At 48.0% G+C, this 18,059-nt stretch overlaps 1 protein-coding gene across 2 annotated transcripts in view; it reads right to left on the bottom strand.

The window, feature by feature from the left end:
- Positions 1-7,422: 7,422 nt before the first annotated feature.
- Positions 7,423-18,059, bottom strand: part of Steap3 (STEAP3 metalloreductase) — a 40,642-nt gene continuing 30,005 nt past the window's right edge. For both annotated transcript variants that reach the window (XM_050124460.1, XM_050124459.1), the window contains exons 4-5: positions 16,692-16,856; positions 7,423-8,874 (exon numbers count right to left, since the gene is read on the bottom strand). In XM_050124460.1, the coding sequence (XP_049980417.1) occupies positions 8,593-8,874; positions 16,692-16,856 (447 nt within the window). In that variant the 3' untranslated portion in view covers positions 7,423-8,592. The remainder of the gene's footprint in view (positions 8,875-16,691; positions 16,857-18,059) is intronic.

The following is an 18,059-nucleotide window of genomic DNA, read 5'->3' as shown; positions in this document are numbered from 1 at the left end:
AGCAAACAGATGATAGATTTTTATTATTTCCTTCGTTTTCTTTCTATTGAGATGATCAGAAGTATCATGTGGTGACATGTGGTTGTTTATAGAATCTACACTAAGACACACTTGTATTCCTAGAATAAACCAACTTAGTCTCATGTATATGATCTTGGTCACATCACAAGATTAAGCCTGTTTTGCTTGCAATTTTCTTCTTCGTGCTAGGAGTAAGAATAGAATATAATTTATATATTACATATATTATCTTAGACTATTCTTCATTGTCCCATAGAGTAAGCTAGAGAATAGTTTGTTTTAAAAAATATTTTTTAGGAGTCTGGAGTGCTGGCTCAGTGGTTAAGAGCACTTGCTGCCCTTGTAGAGGACCAGGATTCAGTTCCCAGCCATGGCCGTTCAGAACTGTCTGTAACTCCAGTTCTAATGGATCCAAATGTTCTCTTCTGGCTTCCCCAAGCACTGCACACACATAATTATAGCCTTGCTCATTCTGAACAAGTTTCGAAGCTATTTGCATAATCTCACATGTAAACTCTTTTTAAATTTTATTTTCATTATTTTTGATTATGGGTATTGTGTAAGTCTGTGTACTTGAGTGCAGGTGCCCACGGAGGCCTGTGTTGCAGATCCTGCTGGAGCTAAAGTTCTAGGTGGTTGTGAGACACATGGGTGCTGGGAATTGAACCCAGGTCCTCTGGAAGAGCAGTAGGTGCTTTTAACCACTGAGCCATCCCTCCAGCCCTCACATGTAGTTGCTTATGGTCTCTTAAAAACTCTATTTTATCTGTACTGTTGTGTTTTCAATGGTTTATTTGAACCGTTGTCTTTCTAGACATTGTCAACCTTATCAAAGATTCATTCGTTTGATTAACTGAAAAAGAGGATCTTCGGTTTTGCTGTCCCCTCTACCAAGTCTTTGTTTCACAGATTTCTGCTCTTACATTTGGTTTATTGTTCTGTGTACCTTGTCTGGATTTTAAATTTTTCAGTTTTTACTTTCATGTATTTATTTGGTGTGTGATTGTTGTCAAGGCCATGGGTTTCTTCTAATTAATATTTTTGTTGCATCCAGAACTCTTTGATAGAGATAGTTAATAGTAATCCAATTAAAATTTTTGAAAAAGTTTCTCTTACAATTTTCTCTTTGAAAAATGACCTAACTGGAGATGAATATTTTAAATTTCAAAAGTTTGGACATTTAAAATACCACATTGTTCTTGAATGCTAGTATTTTTTTCATTGAACATAGAGAATGTATTCTAGATAAATATCTTTGATATTTGCTAAAAATTGCTTTATGGCATAATATGTTTTCTTAGGAATAGAATTTTCCTATTATGATGGCAAGCTTGCATTGTTAAACACACATGTAATTCTTACTTGCTGGGATTTAGCATGGTGACGGTCCCTCCCCTCCTCTGTCCTTCCTGCTTCACTTCCTGCTGTGATGGCTAGTTGTTGTAATCCACTTGACACAGATAGAATCATCCTAGGAAAGGAACCTAGGGATCGAAGCGGTCACATTGTCCGTAGGCAACTCTTTGCCCGCTGTGGGCAGGGCTACCAGGGCTGTGTGAGAAAGCAGGCTGAGCAAACCACGGGAGCAAAGCAGGGAGCAGTTGTTCCTCCATGGCTTCTGCTACATTCCTGCCTCCAGGTTCCTGCCTTGCATTCCTATTCCTGTTCCTTCTCAGGTTGCTTTTGGTCATGGTGTTTATCACAGCAACAGAAAGCAAACTAAGATGCGTCTCTTCCTTTAAGTATTTAAAACATCTAACTATCTATCTGTCTGCCTGCCTATGTTTTTAATTGTATGTATGTAAGTGTGTCTGTGTATGAACTTGTGCATGGGAGTGTAGGTGTCTGAAGAGGCCAGAAGAGTTATTGGAAACCTCTGGAACTGGAGTTCCAAGTGGCTGTGAGCTTCCCAGTGTGGGTGCTGGGAGGGGAACCTGTGTCGTCTGGAAGATCAGCAAGTCTTCCTAACCACTGAGACATCTTCCTAGCCACTCTTTGTGTATTTTGAAGCACATTATTTAATATATCCAATTCTAAATATTTTACCATTGTGTCATGACCTCCTCTACCCCAAATAATGCCTTTTGTCATAAAGTATACTTTATATGATAATGTAGCCACCCCATCTTAATGTTTCTTTCTTCCTAACACATCTCTTCCTACCACTGCCTTTAGTCTCTAGATATGCAGCTGTATGCATAATTAATTATATGCATAGCTATATTGACAAAAGCCAAACAGACAATCTCTTTTAAGCTATATTTTTGTTTATTCTTTCAGAATAGCATTTTTATTTTATGCATGCATACAATATGTTTTGATCAAATCTACCCTATCCCTTCCCCTTTAATTGCTCTCAGACCTCCCCTGTCTTGTTTCTCTCACAACTTCTTGGTATCTTTTGTTGGACCCACTGAGTCGAATTAGTGCTGCTAGTATGTGCCTAGGTACGGTACCACCCATCAGAGCATGGGGATTTAACAGGGGCCGACTCCCTGAAGAAAACAGATGATCCCTCCTGCATCAGCCATCCCCTGCCAGTAGCTCCTCAGCCAGGGGTAAGGTCTCGTGGCCACGCCTCACAATCTCTGTCTTTTGAATGAAGAGTGCAGTCTCTCTGTGTTCATTGCGGTGACTGCTCATAGGGCCTTGGCTAACACAGCCCCCTCTCTGTCTCTCTGTCTGTATTTCTCCCTCCCTTCTTCTCTCCCTCCCCCACTCTGTGAGTGTGTATGTGATTTGGCACACATTTTTGTGTGAGGTGTGGGTTGGAGGTCAACCTCAGGTGCTGGTCCTTACTTCCCACCTTGTTTTCATACAATCTTTTGCTCAGTGCTGTGTACTCTAGGTTAACTTGATCTCCTAGGGAGTCTCCTGTCTTCCCATCTCCCTGAGGCACCCCTGGGACTACAGACACTACATACCCTGATTTTTATGTACAGCAATTGTTTTCATCCATTGAGCCAGCCCCCCCTTCCCTAAAGTTCTAGGAAAGAATGTACACACGTGCAGCACCCCGACTTAGGAAGAGTTGTATAGACAGCTGAACAGGGTGCCCTGCAGTGCCACAGCCCCATGATCTCAATGGCTCCTGAATAGAAAACCCAGAGTGGATGCCTCCTGAGCTCCTCAGCTGTAGTGGGAAGGGGCCCAGGGAGGCTGGTTTCTGTCCTGATGGCATCCATGTGCTCTCAGGGCTGTGGGGCTCCTGTTCACTGTCTGTGACCAGGAAACCCTGGAGCCGGACTCCTGGCTCTGCCTCAGTAGACACTGATGTCTAGGTTTATACAAAACCTCAGGGCTGTGGATTTGTGTTGCAAAGACCCTGTCAGACCTGGGGACTAAGGGGATTGTGAGTTTAGACATTGGTGAGTTCACCTCAGTGCACAATGACATCCTCATTGTTTCCTGGAAGCATACTTGTTTTGCCCTCATTCTTTTTTTTTTTTTTTAAACAAGGTTGTTTGCATCCCAGATTTGTCACAGACTTTCTATAGAGCCAAGAATGATCTGGAACTTCTGATTCTCCTCCCAAGTGCTGGAGTTGAAGGTTTGTACCACCATGTCTGGTTTATATGGTGCTGGGGATCAAACCCAAGGGAGGCTTCATGTGTGTGTAAAGTCCTAATTTGAGCATGGTGCATGTGTTTTTAATTCTAGCACTTGGGAGGCAGAGGCAGAGGCAGGTGGGTTTCTATTAGTTCAAGCCCAGCCTGGTCTACATAGTCACAGGCTGGCCAAGGCTACATAATAAGACTCTGTCTCAAAGCATAATACATACTTATATTTGTAATTGTTAAATATGCAAATTACTATGCAAATAAATAAAGACGATCACTTCCTCTCTGTCTTTTAAGAGCTGTGATACTATTTTCTGTTTTCCGCCGACATGTCAGGAAATCTCTTATGGTTCTACGACTGTAGGTGATCTGTCTTTTTGTCTTTCCTGGGTGCTTCTCAACGTAGCTCGCTGGGTCTGAATGTGGCTTACTTTTAATTTGTTTCCCTGCCTGCTGGTGAACACTGTGCTCTCTGCTTCAGTGAGATCCCGGTCTTACTGGCTTTAGCAAATCTTGGCTTTCCCCTCTTCACAATTTGCCTTCCCACAGTTCTTTCCGTGTCCAACTCCAGTAATTGGTGGTGTGTGTCTCCTTTTCTATCTTAAATTTTTTTATTTGCTTTATATGTATGAATATTTGCCTGTGTGTGTGGATGTGCCCCACGAGCAAACCTGTTGGAGCCCCTAGAATAGGGTTTGCAGATGTGTGTGAGCCACCATGTGGGTGCTGGGAATCTTATACAAGAGGACCAGGCGTTATTAACCTCTGAACCAGCTCTCCAGCCTCTTCCCCTTTCATATATTTTTATTTGGAATGTGTGTGCATTTGTGTGTGCATGTGTGCTCATGTGCACACCCAATTGTGAACCACGTGTACTCAGGTGCCTACTGAGACCAGATATGGGATCCCCAGGAGCTGGAACTACAGGTGCGTGTGAGCCACCTACTGTGAGTGCTGGGCACTGATCTACTGTCCTCTGCAAGAGCAGCAAATGCCTTCATCTGCGCCACATCGCCTGCCCCAGGACCATTAGTATCTCTTTAGTTTAACTGCTTTTCCTTTTGAAAAGAAAGTATTATTGTTTTATTTTCTGTGTACGGATGTTTCACCTGCATGTTTGTCTCTGCATCAGATGCGTACCTGGTGCCTGCGGAGGCCAGATGTTAGGTTCCCTGGGACTGGAGTTGCAGAGGGTTGTGAGCCATCCTGTAGATGCTGGAAACTGAGTCCTAGTCTTCTGGAAGAGCAGCAAGTGCTCTTAACCAAAAACTCATCTCTCTATCTCTTTTAAAAATACAATACTCTAATCAGTTTCTTGAGGATTTCATACACGCACACATGCATTTTGATCATATTTACCTTCAACTCATCCCCCTGTGTCTCCCAAGTCCTCTCTTACTTGCTACCAACCTCATGACTTTGTTGTTGATGTTTTAACAAACCATTGAGTTCAGTTTGTGCTGCTCACATATTCATGGGGCAGGGACCATCCACTGGAACGTGGCCGGTCTACCAGTGACCACACCCTTGCAACAGGCTCTCCCTACTCCAGAAGCCATCAACTGTCGGTAGTGCCTCAGCTGGAGATGGAATGCCCTTGTGTGGCTCCATCTTGTTCAGGCAGCCATGGCTGCCGGGGGTTCCTGGGTGCAGTGGTTCGGTCATGTCTGGAAGATACCAGTTCTGCTCTCTGAGGTCCCTGGGGATGTGGCTGTGCTCTCACCTGTGGTTTGTTGAAGGTGAGCTGGTGTGAGCAAAGTTGTTTTTCTCCAGGAAGTACCCGATAGCCAGTAGTGTTCGCCCCATTTATTTTTGGCCCCACTAATTTTTTTTGCTTCCTGAGAGTTCAGTGGAACCTTAAAAAGAATGTTTTCAAGGCCAGTGAGATGATTCAATGAGAAAAGCCACGTGCTCCTGAGACCTGTGTTCCATCCCAGAGACTACATGGTGGAAGCAGAAAACTGACTCCTTCAAATTGTCTTCCTGGCTTGCACACGCACACACGCGCACAAACTGAACTCAATGGTTTAATAGTAATAAAAAGTATCCAGTCCAGAGACCGGATGTAGCAGGATGGATCTTGGAAGCGGAACCCTGATGGATAAAGAAACTTTTTGCTAATGACTAAGGCAGTGTTTTGAAATCTAGGTTCATTCTACATGGAGAACTTACAGAAACAAGCCAGAGTTCTGGTCCGATACATGAAATCAGCTCTTGGTAAAAGGGCCTCGTTATTCACCTCGTGGGAGGGGCGGTAGGGCTCACATGGCCAGGACATCCAAGTTTCTACTTGAGTATGAAGCAGTGGTGTTTCTGAATGCTACCAGATAGAGAGCTAATTCAGCAGAGATCAACTATCTGGAACTATAGAAATTTGTGAGGCAAAAAAAAAACATACTTTGTATGCTTCCAGGAAATATACAGTTTCGTGTGTGTGTATGTGTGTGTGTGTGTGTGTGTGTGTGTGTAGGCTAGAGGACAACCCTGCCTTTCATTCCTCTGGCACTGTGTTTTTTACAGCCCCGACTGTGCCGTGGGGACCTTGCCTGCTCCATCACTGGCCTGTCACTCCTCAGTAGCCACGTCCAGCACAGATTAATAAATGCTCAGCCTGGCGACCCCTCCACCTAAGGTATGGCTGAGTGAGCACAGGTTCCGGCTACGGAACTGGCTGGATCCACAAAGGAGCCAATGCTCATGTGATCCGATTGACAGAGAGGAAAGTCTGAAGTTTAAAGGCAGCTGTGCCCTGTCACCGCTTCTGAGATAGCTCTGTACTGTGAGACAGGGTGGCTGCACCCACCACAGACTGCATGCCCACTTCAGGCTGTGCCATTTAGTTCCTAGAGCACCGGGCTGGGGCACTCTGGAACCCAAACAACAAAGACATTACCAGGCTTAGGGAGTGGCCAGCCTCCTCGAAGCTACTGACTGCTGGGGAGGTGAGAAGCAGGGACAGATGCAAGATCGGGACCAAGTACACGGTCCAGCTGCCATCTGTGAGCTGATTGACAAGTACCCACGTCCCATCTGTAAGCAGCTGCGGCAGACATAGGGCAAGGAAAGGGGGGAAGTTCCACTGCTCCCCCTGGGAACATTTCTCCAGAGAGACGGAGGAGGCAGTAGATCCCTACCAGATGGGACCACTCACGGCTTCCACTTTTGCTATTTTCATTGTTCCTCCTGCTTTTGGTCAGCAGGGAAGTCATTGGCCCATTATGTTGAAATCTCTGCTTTGCCTCCCGTGGTCTTCTCTGCGGACCATGTTCAGGTCCTAGAACAGGATATCTGCGGCCCATACCTGCAAGAAGCAGCCAGACTCTCCAGTGTGACACTTCTGCCCATCATGGGCCTAGTGAGGTTCTTGCACTGGACTCCTGTCCCTTTCTCACTCAAGGACCCTTATATCCTGCCTGGTGGGAAGAGGAGCATCTCATCCTGTGTACCTTGGCCGGTCCTTCTTCCTTCCCTGCATCAAAAGATGCTTCCTGGCCCAGGGGAGCCCCGTGGGATCACTGTTCTGTAATGGTGGCAGATCACTCCATCTCTGCAGGATTTGGGGGGACTGTGCTGAGTAGCTGTCCCTCACACATGGATGTCACAGGGCTGGGAGGATAGATGCCCTCTGCCCTGGGTATGTTCTGGCCTCCTGCTCCTCCCAGCTGTTTTGAATTATAATGTAGGGTCTATTCAGGACTCTGGAGACTGCAACAGAAACACACATGCACACACTCACACGCATAAGTTTCATTTCCCCTTACGAACCCATGGTTAGGTCTAATTAATAAACCAAGCACAGGAAGACAGTAATACGAGCAATGACAACAAAGGAAATTGTAGCTATAATAAAATGAGAGTATGATCTCTTTAAGAATTCAAAAAACAATATCTGCAGACTTTTGTGGTTGAATGTATCTGAAAGGCAAAAGCATGGACAATGGGGGCTGTGGAACCCCCATAGGAGGAGCATGTAGCCAATGTGGTTTCTGGGTGCTCAGAAGGTAGGCTGTCCGCCCAAAGGCAGCAGGGGTGCCTGTTACTCTCCTTGGGGACCAATTTTATGAAGATAGTCCCCCCTAACCCCGGGGAGTATCCAAGGGTTTTTTTCTGCAGGCTCTGATGCCCCCTATCCCACCCCCCACCCTGGGCTGCTCTGACAGGTGTCTGCTCCACGCCTTCCAGGGAGATGTCCAAGTTAATGATGGGAAAGGCGAGAAGGCACAGTGGTTTAAAGGAAGGTCACCACCAGCTTAATGCAGGGAGAACAATTAGACTTCTGGAGCACGGTCATTAATGGCTCCGGTGAGGAGGCGACTTCACACCTTCAGAGAAGGAGCAATTTGCAGGTTCCACGGTGACTCTGGACCTTCAGGGAGGAGGGACAGTCTCCTCAGCTCAGCTAGGATCAGATGCAGCAGCTTCAGATCCTTCCCTGGAGAAAGGACAGGCCTGCAAAAGCTCCTGCAAGGATTCTAGGGTCTTGGTGAGCCCCACCCCCACATGCTCAGGACAGCAGGAGGTTCCGCACCTAGTCCCTCTGTCCTCCTTCTTAGCCCTGGGGGGTGGGGCAGGCTGCATCATGGGCAGCTCTAGGCCCAGCTCTGCACCAACTTTAGGCTGTAGCTAACAGGGGATGCAGAGAACAAGGACTAAAGGCCAGAACCCAACAAAATACAAATCTCTCCTATACCAAGTGTGCATCTGCCTCTGCCAATGGCACAAGGGTGGGATCTGCTACTCAATGTGTGGCACTTGCTTTGAAATACATAAGTTGAAATATAGGGACCCAGCTTCTTAGTTAGGTAAGAATAATAGCAAATCCTATTATATATGTATTATATGTGAATACATATCACACGCGTGGTGTGTCACTCTGAATACCATGGCGTAACCTGCATCCCAGGAATTCAGATCTCAATCACCTGTGCACATATCATCACTCCATCTGCAGCATCCAGAAAAACTCAGCTCAGGGCCCCCACAAGCTGTGCCTGTCTCCATTTCCAGGGCCTCACACGTGGCTTGTTTTCTCCCCCCGCGTGTGGTCGGCAGGCAGCATGAACTTGACAGCGCCATCTTTCTCCCAGCCTCTGCGGATCTTGGTGAGTCTGCGGCTGAGGCAGGGAAGGAGGAAGAGGCCCTTGGCCAGGATGATCACACAGGGCAGGAGCAGTGTGAGTGTGAACGTAGGCGGCAGGTAGAACTTGTAGTGGTTTTCTTCAAAGGCACGGGTCCAGCCATAGGTGAGTGTGTGCAGCGTGCTCAGCATCAGGGCCACGAAGCCCAGCGTGGACTGTGGGAAGAAAGGAGGCGGAAATGAGAGAGGAGGACCACGGATGCCAGAGCCCTGCTGAATTCCAATCCCAGCCCCACTTCTTTCTCTTATAATTTTTCTACGCTTTATTTGACCTATTTGCGCGTGTGTGGAGGTCAGAGGCCAGCTTGAGGAAGTGGCTTTTCTCCTTCCCCATGTGAGTCCCAGGGATGAAGCTCAGCTTGGCAGCCTTGGCAATCGGAACTGCCTCAACCACTGAGCCATTTTGCTGGCCCTGGCCCTCCGCCCTCCTCTCTCTCCTTCACTTCTTTTGAACTGGGCTTCTCATCCAGTCTAGCCTCAAACTCAGTACCTAGCTGAGGATGACCTTGACCTCCTTATCTCCCCTGTGGAGTAGAGAATGCAGGGCTTGCTTTGCCTGCCACCTAAGTCACAACCCAAGCCCTCTGCTCTTCCTACGTGTGGTGCAATGATTATTTCCCAAACCATCTGGGTGGGCTCCAGTGTCCCCGGCTGAAAACAGGAGCCACACTTCCAGGCTAACGGCATTTAAGGATTGACAGACGACCATGCCTTTTGTCTTCTTTTGCATCTTCTTCCAACTATGGCATTTGGACGTCTGATGATTCCCAGGAAACTTTTAGACAGAATTATACCGCAGGGGCTTTTAAAAAACATTCTATTGATTTCATATGTATTAGAATAGAAACAAAAGTCTGCTAGCATGTCCAGACAAGAATCTGACAGATAATGCCTGGCTGAGGTAAGGCTGAATCAAGAAGGATATTCATTATAAATTGTCTTAAAGAGAAACTGGTAGCTGGGCATGGTGGAACTCTCCTTTAATGCCAGCACTTGAGAGGCAGAGGCAGGCAGATCTCTGTGAGTTCAAGGCCAGCCTGGTCTATACAGTGAGTTCTAGGACAGCCAGAGCTTCATAGTGAGACCCCGTTTCAGACAGACATTTAGATGATAGAGAAACACAAGGTAAAGAGTTTGCTGGTTTGTGTACAGGATTCAGCACCAGCAGTGACAGTGGCTCCAGGGACCTGTGGTCTGGTGACCTGGCACTGTACAGAAAACCTCACACGGCCACCATGAGGCACTGTGTTTGTTGACTTCATCTCCTGCCCAGCACTAACTTAGAACCTCGTCAGCCATATCTCTCACTTGGAAAAATTGAATGTTGTAGTCTTATGAGCATCGCAGCCCCAGACGGAAATGTCTGAACATTCTTACAATAGTTTCCACCCTTGCAGGTATAGGTGGCTTTTGCAAGTTATTTCCAGGCAAGAGCAGCCAATGAACACTGGACTCTTGCATTCTCTTTCCTCCTCCTCCTCCCCTCCTCTTCCTTTTTTTCCTTTTTTTTTTTTTTTTTTTTTTGAGACAGGGTTTTTCTGTGTAGCCCTGACTGTCCTGAAACTTGCTCTGTAGTTCAAGCTGGCCTCGAACTCAGAGATCCACCTGCTTCTGCCTCCCGAGTGTTGGGATTAAAGCTGCGCAACCTCCTGGCCCAGGCTGCATTCTCATGGACCACAGACAGGAGATGCTGATCTTGTCATGCCTGCTGGGATTGACTGGCAGTGGTCCTGAGCACAGCATGTCATCAACTTCAGTGACAAGCAGGGGATTACAACAGCAAGCCTGAGCAAGGTGTGGGTGTGGGTATAGTGAGCTGTGTGGGGCAAGAGGAGAGGTCTGGACATCTCTGGATGAATGCTGACCACTAGAACCACTGAGGATTTAGGCTGGAGGTTTATGTGGTGGTCATCATCAAGCAAAAAGCGCTGTTTTCTTTAAGAAGCCGTCACACTGGTATGACCTAAAGAGGCTGCACATTCATGAATCTGGTGCTCCATAGACATTGGTTTGGGGCTTTTTAGAAAAGCAACAACTGGCTCCTAGATTTCTTCCTAGCCAGGCCTGTCAACATAGCGTTGGGGCTTGTCTGTGATGCCTCCTTGTTTGAGCTCACCTCAGATTCCATTCTAAAAGGGACTGGGGTCTGGTGGGGCTGGGGTCTAGTGGGGCTGGGGGCCGGCTCTGTGGGAGAGCCTCTGCCTAGCCTAGCATGTAGAGGATCCCGGGGTCCATCCACAGCACAGGAAAACTGAAATAGTACAGATGAATAGACAGGGCTATCATGCATTGCGCCTTATCCTTGCCACTTGCACCTGCTCTTGTATTAAACCAGGATAGTGAGTTCCAGCCAGAGAAAGAGTGTCACTCAGAAGGATTTGCTTGTGATGTTCCAGTGAAGCATCACAACAAACATTTCCCAGTGGCTGCACACTGTATTCATTGGTAGCTGCCTGGGGATATTTTTTTCCATTCTCCATTTGTGTGCGGGGGACACACATGTATGTGAGTACATATATGTGCATACATGTGTGTGTGCGTGCATGCATGTGTGTATGCATGTCATGTGGAGGTCTGAGATTAATGTTGGAATCATCTGTGATCTCTCTTCTACCTTATTTATTGAGGCAGGGTCTCTCAGTCAAACCCAGGGCTTGCTGATGAGCCTAGTTTCACTAGCTAGTTTGTTTAGGGTTCCCATCTCTATCTTCTGAGGTTGGAATTACAGGTGGGCCACCATGCCTACCCAGAATTCATGTGGGTTCTAGAAACCAAAACTCTGGTCCTCAAGTTGTGTGGCAAGCATTTTAACCACTGAGCCATCTTCCTCGCTCTGCTCCCGCTCTAAATAAGATACTCAAATGCAGGAAGAGCTCCCCTCCCCGGTCTCTCTCCACTGGATTTTATTTCTAAGTGTTGGTCAGTCAGAGGCTGGCTCCGAATGGAAGCTGGATGTTAAAATCACCTAGGAAGCCTGTGGGGAAGCAGGAGTTGCACCAGCCCGGCCCTGGGGAAATTCAAATTCAACTAGTTTAGGGTGGAGCTCAGTCATCTGGTGTTTTTCAGAGTTCAGCAGATGATACAAATGTGTCACCAGGACTAAGCCACTAATTTTGGAAACCCTCTCACCCACACCCTTCTAGCTGGAGGTTGAAGAACCCACGCAGGGCCCAGCACCCAGGCTGCTCTATTGGTGAGGGCCCAGCTCTAGCTCTTTAGAGAACCACGGACCCCATGTGTGCCACAGGCTTCCTGATATGCAGCAGCAGTAAGACCCCACCGAGGCCAAGGACGGTGAGGGCCCAGCTTCTCTTCTGTGATACGCCAGTGTTGGACCCACGTGGGCTCCTGTCTTCAGCACTCCATCTGAAGACTGGGAAGACGAGCATGCTGGTCCTATGGAGACCTTCCCGGGGTCCCCCCGCCACCAGCCACAGGCAGCACCTCATAGCCCTTCTTTTCTTTGTTTTCTGCATCCCATGATACATGTGGCAGGAATTTCAACTTTGGGCTAGTAATTTCTAGCAGGGCTGATAGCCAGAACGCTTTTAGATTTTCCAGGCCTGCTGGGAAACCTCGTTATTTTCAGAGAATTTGTTTTTCCTAAAATTCTCTCTGTCCTTGGGAACAATTTTTTTTTAAAAAAATTCTAGAATAACCAAAGGAAATTAGAAGGAAAAGAGTTGTCATGAAGCCATTAATAATCCCCTTAAGACATATACACCAAGCTGGTTCCACTTGTATTACACAGAAGCTTGCTAGCCATGGCTCCAGGTAGCACCAAAGTACCACAGCATGAAGAGTCTTCGGCCATCGCTCACCAAGTGTGGGTCAGGCTAATCCTTGTCCTTTCAGGCAGTGGCTGCATCAGGCAAGGTCAGAGGAAGTGCCTGTAACTCAGGGTCAGAACTTGGCTTTCAGGACTGCACCTGGGTTATCTATGTAGGGACTCTGCAGACCCCTGGACACCACGATGCTATGGAGTCTGACTTAATAGGGAAGGTTCAATATAGACTATGCTAAACAACAACACCCAAACAAACACTAACCCAAACTGAAAACTTCTAACCCCACTATGGGGGTCTGGGGATACAGCTCAGGAGTGCACTGTTTGTCCAGCACGTCTGTCTAAGTCCCTGGGATCTACCCCTCCCACACACACACATAAACAGGAACTGGTGTACACACCCGTAATCTCAGCATTTGGGAGGCAGATGCAGGAGGGTCTATACAAGGTCATCCTCAACTGTGTAGCCAGTTTGAGGCTAGCCTGGGCTTCATGGGATCCTGTCTCCAAAAGGAAACAAATGAGGTAAGGGTATAAGACAGCCCAGGATTTCATCAGTCCCACAGAAACGGGTGTGATGGTACATGCCTGAGACCCCAGCACTTGGGAGGTTGAAGCAGAAGGATCAGGCAGGCATTCGATGTTTTCCGTGACTACACAGATTAAGTTTGAGGCCAGCCTGAACTAAATGGGACCCCTCCCCCAAAACTAAACGAAACAATACCCAAATCACCTTGGAAACAAAAGGTGCAATGCAGGCATATGGAGTCTTTTAATGAGATCAGTATTCCAACGGCTCTCAGCTCAGCTAAATAGAGCATTCCAGGCCAAGGGTTGGCCCGGGCTCTTTGGAACACTAATAGGTTTCTAAATCCAATGGCTCTTCACTGCTCCAGAAGGCCAGAGCTTCGCTCAAAACCCCCGGCTGAGCAGGAACTGTCTCTTTCGCTGGCTTTTGGGACCCTGCTTCTCATACTGGGTCGCCTTGCCCAGTCATAATACACGGGAGGCGCCCAGCCTTCCTGCAGCTTGTTCGATGTGTCATGCTTTGTTGACGCTTGTGGTAGACCTGCCCTTTCCTGGATGCAGAGGGAAGAGGAAGGGATTGGGGAAGGGGGCAATGGAGGAGAGGGACTGGGAGGGGAGGATGGTGGGGGGAGGCTGTGGCCAGAATGTAAAATAAAAAGATGAATTAAAAGGAAAAAACCCAGCTGTTACTGGGCACAGAAAGCCCGCGCTTCCCATGGATCCTGCTCACATTCTTCCTTGTCGTGGTCCTGGGTGGCTACAGGGAGGTGCTTAGTGGGAAGCTCCAAACCACGGAGACACGCGGCGGATGGAGCAGGAAGGCTCTGTTCCTGCCACTGGAGGGCAGCATGCACATTTAGGGTCACCCCGACTTCCAGGCTGTCCCTGAGCCCTTTGGTAGCAGGGCCCTATCTCTCTAGAAATGCTTTGTGCTTTAAAACCTGCTATGGACATTTTCGATGGTGGCTGACAATAAGAAGTGTATTATGCATTACAAATGCCCAGGGCACAGCCATATAACCCAGCATCAAGAGGAAGACACAGAGATAGTAATAGCTGGGAGTTAGTGCGCTGACATGCACATCATCCCAGCTAGGAGGATTCTTAGTCCAAGAGTTCGAGGCCAGCCTGTGTAACACAGTTAAGACACCGTCCCCCAAACCAAAACATGCAGACATTTGGTACTTATCAGAGAGAGTAGGGCTGTGACCAGACACCCCCCAAAAGAGTAGCCATGTGCTGTTTTCCTTTCACCCATAATTTTTCCACGGTGTCTCACAAACATTTCTCTTATAGCATTAATTTCATTTTTCAGAAGTGCAAATTGAGGCTTGGGGGCAGGGGCATGGCCGGCCTACACTGCAGAGCAGGTGATGCTGGAACTGAGAAGCCCCTGGCAGACCCTCCTCCATACTGGGTTCTCGGGAGAGAGAGCACGAGGTTTCTGGGGCTAGAGTGCAGACATCAGACCCCCTAAATGAATCCCTGCCGTTCCACCCACTCGCTTCAATATGTAAAGCAAAGCATGGCTTCTGGAGTCCCAGTCAGCTTTTGCTAACAAAACCAAATCCATAGGCTTCCTCCAGCAGCCAGAGCCGGAGCATGTAATCTACAGCTGCTTAAGGGAAGAACTTTCTGGAAAGGGAAGCGACCCACAGCCTGTTTTAATTGTGACCGAACCACATACCCAGGATCCTTGAGGCGGTAAGTGAGAAATCCGAGATTTGAGTGTGAGACAAACAGGGATTAGTGGCAGATCAAGAAAATTCCTTCCCTCCCCACCCTCTTAGGCCAGGCTGTGTCAGCCCTGAGCCCTCCTCCAGGGGCCTTCTGGGAGAAGCACAGCCCTGAAGATTCACAGCCTTGCTTTAAAACTCAGCCACAACCGTTTGGTTCTAAGTACGCTAAGGGTCTCAGTCACAAAGAATTAATTTGGATTATATAAGAGCAGTATTCTGTCACTGTCCCTCTGAGTCCTTTTTGAACAGAGAAGCTGCAGATTGTGGTTGACAGTGGGGGTGGATATGGCTGTTCTTTGCCCTGATACAATACGATTGGCAGGAGCCGAGATGAGTCAGCCTCCATCCACCAGAGGGATGAGTTGGTCTGCCTGCACTGACCCTCTTGTACTTTTTGAAGAACACTGGGGGGTGCCCAAGGAATTTGAGACATGTCCCCCATATGGGTTGTGTCCCTTACAGTCTCTGCTCACCTTGCTCCCAGCTGTATCTTAGCCTATAGTGATTCCCAGTACAGTGTGTGCTCAGACTGGCCACTGCCTTGAAAACTGCAAGGAGACCCTTTCCCTGCAGCAGTGCTTCCCTGAGTGTTGGCAGCTGTGAGCTGAGAAACAGAATCGTGGTGGTGGTGTCCACAAATATCCAGTTATCAGAAGTTTGTGTGTACAAACTGCACTAGAATCTCTGATAGAATCACTGTGACTCTCTTACAGGAAGTAATCCATAATTTATGTATTGGAGAACTGCCATCTGTCTGTCTACCTATCACCATCAGTTCACACATGCATCCATTTATCCATCTGTCTATCTGTCTATCCATTCGCCTATACCAATACGAATCATCTATCTCTATCTATCTATCTATCTATCTATCTATCTATCTATCTATCTATCTATCTATCATCTATCTATCTACTATCAATCAATCAGTCTCTATCATCTATCAGTATCTATCAATCAATATCTATGTCTGTCTGTCTCTCTTACAGAGATTAGAGCAAGAGACTTGCACATACTTAGCAAGTACTCTACCTCTAAGTGACACCCCAGTCTTCATACTTTTTTCTTTGAATTGGTCCGAGAAACATCATCATTTAGGAAACACTGCTTGATCTCATTACAGAGCCGTCCTCATACCAGTTCCCACCTGCCCCAAAGGGGAAACGGGCACCAGGGTGAGCTGAGGGCGTGTGTGTGTGTGTGTGTGTGTGTGTGTGTGTGTGTGTGTATGGAGGCTGAACTGAGTGTGTGTGTGTGTTAGTGGAGGCTGAACTGAGAGTGTGTGTGTGTTGGTGGAGGTTGAGCTGAGGGTGTGTGTGTCAGTGGAGGCTGAGCTGAGGGTGTGTGTGTGTGTTGGTGGAGGCTGAGCTGAGGGTGTGTGTGTGTTGTGTGTGTGTGTTGGTGGAGGCTGAGCTGAGGGTGTGTGTGTGTTGATGAAGGCTGAGCTGAGGGTGTGTGTGTGTGTTGATGAAGGCTGAGCTGAGGGGGGGTGTGTGTTGATGAAGGCTGAGCTGAGGGGGGGTGTGTGTTGATGGGGGCTGAGCTGAGGGTGTGCATATGTTGAGGAAGGAGTTTCTAAGAGCACTCATAGCTCACTGCGTCCCATGGACACCAGGCTCCTGCAATGACTAGGGAAGTACTCTGTCCCCTGAGGAAGTTCAGCCCAGGGTCCCAGGCTCTGTCCACCGTCCTTGTCAGAGCTCTACACGATAGACTTCCCAGGGTCAGGAAGTCTAACTTGCCCAGGGCAAGCTGAAGCAGGATCAGGAGGTTGGAAGACCCTACAAGACGGGGAGTCCTCAGCACCTGACCCAGTGTCCCGTAACAACCAGGATCTAAGCTGAAATAGTCCAGAGAGCACAAAACTAGGCTGGCCCAGGACCAAGCTGCAGTGGGCGCTCAAGGGAAATCTGCTTTACCTGTACGAAGCTGAACTCCTTCCAGTTGAGTGAGTTGGCAATGGAGGGAAGTGAGGTGACAGCCAGCAGCGAAAGCATACCCAGGGCCAGCACGCCCATGGAGAGGTATATCTCCATGCGCCAGACTTCTTCCTCAACCCAGAGGCGGCTCTTGTTGGCCAGGACCTGGCAGAAGGGAAACCATGACCACGATTAGCAAAAGCTGGTACCCAAGAGCACACGTCACCCTGGAGCACGTGTGACTGAGCACCAAAGGACAAGAGTGAGAAAGCCACAGCTATGTTCACGCTCTGCTGAACAGCTAACATGTGCCAGGCATATTCTAAGCACTCCCCAGGTATTTGAAAGCCACACTGGGTGGAGAGATGGCACAGCGTTAAAAGCACTTGCTGCTCTTGCAGAGGACCCAGCTTTGGTTCTCGGCCCCCACGTCTGGCAGTTCACCACCTGTAACTCCCATTCCAGGGGCTCTTATACCTTTCTCTGGTCTTTAAGAGTTCTTACACTCATGTGCACATACCCATACATGGACATACAGGAGTTATTAAAAATAAATCTTTGAGCCAGGTAGCAGTGGCACAGGCCTTTAATCCCAGCACTTGGGAGGCAGAGGCAGTCAGATCTCTGAATTCCAGGCCAGCCTGGTCTACAGAGCGAGTTCCAGGACACCGAAAACCCCTATCTTGGAAAAACAATAACAATAAATAAGTAAATAAATAAAATCTTTAAAAATAATTAATCTCATGATGTCTCCTTAAGACAGAGAGCTCTGTATCCCCATTTTAGGGATTGAGGAAACAAGAGACAATGATTGAGCTGGTTTCTCAAAGTCCCAGCTCCCTTCCTGGCTGATGGCCGATCTCAGCTTGAGGGTAAGAGACCAGAGTCCCAGGATATACAGAACCTCAGCTGGGCCTGGGGATGAATGCCTATAATTCTAGCACTCGGGAAGCTGAGTCAGGAGGATCATTGTGCAAATCTAGCCTGGGCTACTCATTGAGGCTCTGTCTCATATCTTACCCCCGGCCAACAAAAGAAGCCTGTGTTCCCTATGCATGGCTATACCACACTGTTTTCCAGCCCCCAGTCAGGATAGTGGAAAGGCAGTGTTTCAGGACTGTGTCCCCTCCGTCTACGGACCCACAGCCCTCCCGGCTGCCTCACCTGGACCCTTTCCACCCTGCTTCATTAGTGACTCACACCTGAGACACACGATGACACTCAATGCCACCCCTCAACATCTCCAAACTCAAAACCCCCAGACCCCTTTCTTTCCATGTGTTCTTTTCTCTCTCTCGGGAAGGGGGGCACATACTTCTAGCTCATCTGTTGCCTGGCAACAGTCCGACATCCCGTCACCAGTTAGTT

The sequence above is a fragment of the Alexandromys fortis genome, unplaced genomic scaffold, assembly GCF_014885135.2.
Source record: "Alexandromys fortis isolate MF-2015 unplaced genomic scaffold, M_Fortis_MF-2015_v1.1 scaffold_232, whole genome shotgun sequence".
In the NCBI taxonomy this organism is placed as follows: domain Eukaryota; kingdom Metazoa; phylum Chordata; class Mammalia; order Rodentia; family Cricetidae; genus Alexandromys; species Alexandromys fortis.
This window is presented reverse-complemented; position numbering and strand designations above follow the sequence as displayed.